This window comes from Salvia splendens, chromosome 13, assembly GCF_004379255.2.
Source record: "Salvia splendens isolate huo1 chromosome 13, SspV2, whole genome shotgun sequence".
Lineage (NCBI taxonomy): Eukaryota > Viridiplantae > Streptophyta > Magnoliopsida > Lamiales > Lamiaceae > Salvia > Salvia splendens.
This window is the reverse complement of record NC_056044.1, coordinates 21,759,830-21,766,070: the sequence shown is the minus strand read 5'-3', so window position 1 is coordinate 21,766,070 and position 6,241 is coordinate 21,759,830. Positions and strand designations below refer to the sequence as shown.

General features: G+C 44.8%; 1 protein-coding gene across 1 annotated transcript; it reads right to left on the bottom strand.

The window, feature by feature from the left end:
* Positions 1–3,982: 3,982 nt before the first annotated feature.
* On the bottom strand, positions 3,983–5,773 carry LOC121762788 (CBL-interacting serine/threonine-protein kinase 11). The gene has a single exon (XM_042158779.1). The coding sequence runs from the start codon at positions 5,516–5,518 to the stop codon at positions 4,271–4,273; it is 1,248 nt and encodes a 415-aa protein (XP_042014713.1). The 5' UTR covers positions 5,519–5,773; the 3' UTR covers positions 3,983–4,270.
* Positions 5,774–6,241: the final 468 nt, after the last annotated feature.

The following is a 6,241-nucleotide window of genomic DNA, read 5'->3' as shown; positions in this document are numbered from 1 at the left end:
ACGCGAGAGGCTATTGCGTCTTTCCCATGATGGGAAATATTTTTTTTCCGGGTACAAATGGCGGATAACTTTTCCATAACGTCCATTTGTGGAATTTAGCCGGGGATCGTGTCACTGCTAACTTTTCGGAACTTTTGCCATTTTTCAATTTCTTGTTTTTTTTTCGTTACATTTTTGTTTTTGTGATAGAAAAAAGAGAATAAAAAAAATAAAAATCTCTAAAGTTAGGAGAGCCATGATCTCATTTGTGAAAGAAGTTGAATTGAAATCTCTTTTTTGGATTTGATTGTGAGCACTTTCCATGATTTGTTTTAGTTTCACCTTTAGTCAAATATGCCAAGAAATAATCTCAATTTCTGGGAATTTGTAAGTTGTTTAGTGTTCAAGTATCAAAACTGGAGAGCCCTAGAGTAAAATCATAGCCCACATTGTTCACTGCAGAAATAACGTGAACTCAAATCTCTTGAGAAAGATAATTTTTGAATCTGCCTAAGAAGATTTGGATGCATGCCCCTTGTAAATTGAAGGTCGCCCAATTCACATTTTCCGCTGCTATTCATTCCACCCCAATTTGCAGAGGCTGTTGTGCGCGAGTCACCGTTGATACAATCACACAAATCACCATTCCTTTTCATGACATCACAAAATTAACTCAATCATGATGTCACCATCAAAATGCCTACCACAGGAATCGCTATGCCAAGGTGCAATTCGTGCCATGGAAACTGACGATTCCGGCGCGTCTCTGCTTCCTCTGTGGTGGGATTGAAGAAGGAAGAGAGTAGAAAATTTGAGCGGAGATTGAGCTTTGAGGATAAGGGATTCTTTTTTAATATGGCGTTTTCATTTCTATCCAATTCGATTAATACCTTACCCGATTGGTTCTAACCGAGTCGGTTATTGAAATAACCAATTAGAGTTTGGTTCGATTACGATTAATTTTTCGACTAGTTTTTTTGGTCGATTAACCGACAAATCGGTTCAATTATTAAACGAAACCGATCATTTACCTTGCCCTACAAGGGCGGACGCAGAAATATTTATCGATAGAGGCTGAGATTTCCAAATTTTGTTTTAAAGTATATTTTCAAGTAATTTAGATATTTTGTATTATAATTTACTCTAAATTTAAAGAAATTTTAAAAATAATTAGTAAGAAAAAAACTTTAAAAAAATATTCATTAAAAGCATCAGCAATGGAGCCCGTCCCGGCGGACGTCCGACCGGCATGCCGGACGTCCGCGCGGGACATCCGCCATTGTGCAAGGTCGCGACGGATACGGACGTCCACTGCGGACACCGGAGTTCCGCGGCGTTCCGCGGATGTCCGCCATTGCGGAGACACGACAGACGTCCGTGCGGACGTCCCGATTTTTTAATTTTTTATTTATTTTTGTTTAAAAGTCTATATATACAGCTCGTTGAACTTCATTTCATTCACATCACTTGTTTTAACAAGTTTCTCTCTCTAAATTTCTTTTATATATCCGTAATGGCTGGTAGTGGTAGTGGTGGGCATTATGAACACATGATGCGACTGATTCATGCACGTGTGCGGGAGGCAGCGGATAGGGAAGAACAAGTGGCCTTGGAGCCGGCGGTACCTCGACCCATCCATCGTCGATCTATAGTACCCCGGGACCACCTCGCTGCACACCGTCGGTTGTACGAGGATTACTTCGCTCCGGAGCCACGATATGGGGAGAACATGTTCCGGCGACGTTTTAGGATGCATCGTCCGCTCTTTCTGCGTATTGTGGGCGCTTTAGAGCGTCGATACGGGTATTTTAGGGTGCGGGAGGATGCGGCTGGTAAACCCGGCCACACGCCGATTCAGAAGTGCACTGCCGCAATCAGGCAGTTGACATACGGAGGCGCGGCCGACATGTTCGACGAGTACCTCCACATCGGCGAGACGACTGCCCGCGAGTGCCTGGAGTATTTTTGTCAGGGCGTTAGGGAGATATTCGGGGATAGGTATCTTCGGAAGCCTACCCCCGAAGATTGTCAGGCTCTATTGGATATGCACGGGAATCAGCACGGGTTTTCGGGAATGTTAGGCAGCATAGATTGTATGCACTGGGAGTGGAAGAACTGCCCCGTTGCCTGGAAAGGGATGTACACTACTGGTTTCAAGGGCAAGAATCCCACGATGATCCTTGAAGCGGTAGCTGACTACCGGCTGTGGATTTGACATGCCTATTTTGGAGTAGCCGGGTCTAACAACGACATCAACGGCAACCAGCACAATATGGGCTATTATTTGACGGATGGGATATACCCTATGTGGCCCGTCTTTGTGAAGACGATCAGATGCCCAACAGATGAAAAAAAGATATATTTTGCGGGTTGTCATCATGTGGAGCGGGCATTTGGTGTGCTCCAGGCTCGATGGGCGGCAGTGAAGGGTCCAGCACGGCTGTGGTATGTTGACAGCATCGCCGACATCATGTACGCATGTATTATCATGCACAACATGATTGTCGAAGATGAAGGTCCAGCAATGACTGATTGGACCAATGATGATGTTGATGCTGCGGGTCCAAGCCACGTCGTGGCCACTAGCAATGTACGCATGGGGATACCCCACGACGAAGTCGATCGAGTCCGTGCATTTGCCGACATGCGTAAAAAATAAGCCAATGTTCGACTCCAGAACGATATTATTGAAGAAGTATGGCAGCGGAGGGGTCGTCGTTGATGCAGTTTTTAATGATTGAAATGTATTTTTTTTAAAATTTGGTGAAATGTACTTTTTTTTATTTAATTGAATTTTTTTTCCCTATTTGTGTCAAAATTTTAATTCCGGAAATTGTTTAATTTGTGAATTTGTGAATTTTTATTATTGTGGGAAGTCCGTCGGGATGTCCTTGGGGATGTCTGTCATTGTGCAGTGGGATGTCCGTATAAGGTGGCATCCGCAGTGGGATGTCCGTATGACGTGGCAGGAGGTGTTTTTGGGATGTCCGTCACTGCTAATGCTCTAACTAAGGCTTAGAGCATCAGCAATGGAGGCGTCAAAACCGCGACGCCGATTTTTCGCTGACGCCGGTTCTAACGCCGAACCATTGCGATCGGCGTTGGCAAAATCGGCGTCAATTTCGGCGTACCCATGCCGATTCGTGTGGTGACGCCGGTTCTAACGCCGATCCTCACGGCGCCATTGTAGGCCCCGGATCGGTGTCAGAATTTAATTTTTAATTTTTTTTTTGAAAACACTATATATACGCGCTTTGGACGTCATTTTCATTCGCACCACTTGTTCCAGAGCCAGCATGGACCCCGAGGTGAAGGATTATCTTCGTGTATTGCTCCAGAGCCAGCGTGAAGAATTGGAGGCGATGAGGAGGGAGACCGGCGGGAATAGCCGCGGCGTAGGTGGCGACAGAGGCGGCGGCGACGATGGTGAAGAATGGCTGGGCGACGACGGAGACGAGGACGGCGCCGAGGAGTGATTTTTTTTACTTTTTTAATTGTACTTTTTAATTTTTGTACTTTTTTATAAATTATTGTACTTTTTTTTTAATTAATGTACTTTTTAAATTTTAATAGTATTATTCGAATTTCCCGTATTTGTCTCGTAAATTAAATTCCGTATGTTGATACGATTGTAAATTAAATAATATAATTGTTATTAGTGATGTGGATAGGTAGTGGGAAGGCTATGTGAGGGCTATTTGATGTCCAATTGATGTGGCAAGCTGATGTGACAAGAGAGTTTTAGTGCTGATGATATGGCAGTATGAAGGCTATGTTAGGACTATGGGAGGTCTTAGACCATTGTGGATGCTATTAAGTCATTCCCTCAATACACATGGGTGTGCCCATGTTGCCCTGGTCTTGTACGGCTGTACCGTTTTATCCATGCTCTACTTTACAGAGTAACTGTAACTGTCACGTTTTTATCCATCCTCACAAAAAATCATTATCAGACACCGTTAAAAACTAGATGTCAAGAACCATCAATAGAAAGAGCCAAAGATAGAAACAACACTAAGTACAAACCCGAACTAACCAGAAATTTGTTTTCATTTTCTAAGACGATGATGAATCGCCCCGCCATGAATTCCAAAATCCGGTACCTGCGTTCTTATTTTTCTGAACACTAAATTTATACACTTTGAATAATCACTGAAATCTGAAACACATAAATTTACTATCACAACTCAAGAGTAAGTATATGTTTTTGTATCGCAAATAAACCCAAAAAATTAAATAAAAAAAAGTATGACGAAACTACCCCTGCAACCGTCGTGGGCCGAGTGGGAATCTAGTTGCTGGTTTCCGGTCGCCGCTGAATCACCGGCCTAATCTTGTCATTCCACAACCCGGCGAACGCAGTGGCATCTCCGGCCTTCCGTTTCACCTCCACCACCACTAACCGGTCTGTTAACCGGTAGACGTCTAGAGACACTACGAAATCACCATTTTGCCCCTCAAGCTCCATCCCGCACTCCTTGGTCTTCCTCAGCTGCAAGCCGCCGCTCTCCGCCTTCACCACCTCCTCCACCTTCTCCATAATTCTCTCCGGCTGCTCCTCCGCCGTCAGACGGTTCACATCCTCCGACGCTACGAATTTCCCGTCGAACAGTCCGGTGAGATCGAGTCCCCTGGAGAAGGAGATGATATCAAACGCGTTCAGATTCTGCAATTTTCTCTCTTCCTCCTTTACCAAACCGATGCTCTCCGATTTCACCTCCGAATACCCCTTCCTGAACCACGGATCGAGCTTCATTTCCTCAATTGAGATCCTAGACTCAGGATTTGTGTCCAGTAATCGAGAGAAAAACCGCTTCAGATCTGGCGACATCCACTTAGGGCACCGGAATTCGCCTTTGTAGATCTTCTTATACATATTCATCAAATTCGGATCGTTAAACGGCAAATATCCCGCGGTGAGGACGAACAAAACGATGCCGCACGACCAGACGTCCACCTTCGCGCCGTCGTAGCCTCTCTTCGCGAGGATCTCCGGCGCCACGTAGGCAGGCGTGCCGCAGAGCGTGTGCAGGAGTCCATCAGATCGCACGTGATCCCCCAGCGCGCTCAAACCGAAATCCGAAACCTTCAGATCGCCATTCTCATCCAGCAACAGATTTTCCGGCTTCAGATCGCGGTGGTAGACGCCTCTGGAATGGCAGTAGCTCACTGCGGATATCAGCTGCTGGAAATACTTCCGCGCCAGATCCTCGCTGAATCTCCCCTTGGCAACCTTAGCGAACAGCTCCCCGCCCTTGACAAACTCCAAAACGAAAAAGATCTTCCTCTTCGTCGCGAGCACCTCATAGAGCTTCACAATGTTAGGATGCCTCAGCCGGCTCATGATCGAGATCTCACGCTTGATGTTATTCACCAGCACCGCATTGTTGTTCAATCTACTCTTGTTGATTACCTTAATCGCGACGCTGCGGCCGGTGGCGACGTCGCGCGCGTGGTAGACTTTGGCGAAGGCGCCGCAGCCGAGCAGCTTGCCGACCTCGTACTTGTTGAACAGAGCGTTCTCCGGCGACAGAGCCATGGTCGAAGCAGCGGTGGCCACGGGCGGCGCTTGAGCGGTACTCGACGCCCTGTGGATCTCTGAATCAACGGTGGAATCTAGTCGCGGAACAACGATTCTGAGGGATTGGATTGTTGAAGAACAGAATTGGGTGTGTAGAAACAGGGATGATTTAGTTAGGTAATACAGCTAATAATAGCTGTTGTGGCAGTTTCCAAATAGTGGTTGGGAACTATTCCAAAAAAATTTAAAGAGTATTTTAATATTTTGGAGACTGGAGAGTTTGAATTTTAATATGGCTGTTGTATTTGACAATGAAATGAACTTACGCGTCATATGAAAATGCCGTCTGTGGTCGATAATAAACTTGGACTTTTTTTTTTTTTTTAAATTAAACTTTGAAGTTTGCTTTTTCTTTATTCTCTTTTTCTTTGCTGGGGTCAAGAGGTGGGAAACGGTGACAATTTAAACAAGATATTTTCAGATAATAATTGTTGGCTGTTTAAATTTTCATGGAAAATGAAAGTCTTGTTATTATATTGGGAAAATCGATAAATGTCTTTTTCTTAGGCAATTGCAACGTGCTTATAAGAATATATTGAGCATATTCGATGTTATCATTTCTTTGTTGATTTTTGGAAAAAATGAAGTATAATTAGCCGTAATACTTAGAGCATCCACATCCGTGCTCTTGCCAGCAAGTATGGACGTGGGTCCAGCCCCACTTTTTCTGCATGCTCTTAA

Bases quoted from the DNA above. Each gene is read 5' to 3' on its own strand.
- LOC121762788 (XM_042158779.1), bottom strand. From the start codon at position 5,518: ATGGCTCTGTCGCCGGAGAACGCTCTGTTCAACAAGTACGAGGTCGGC.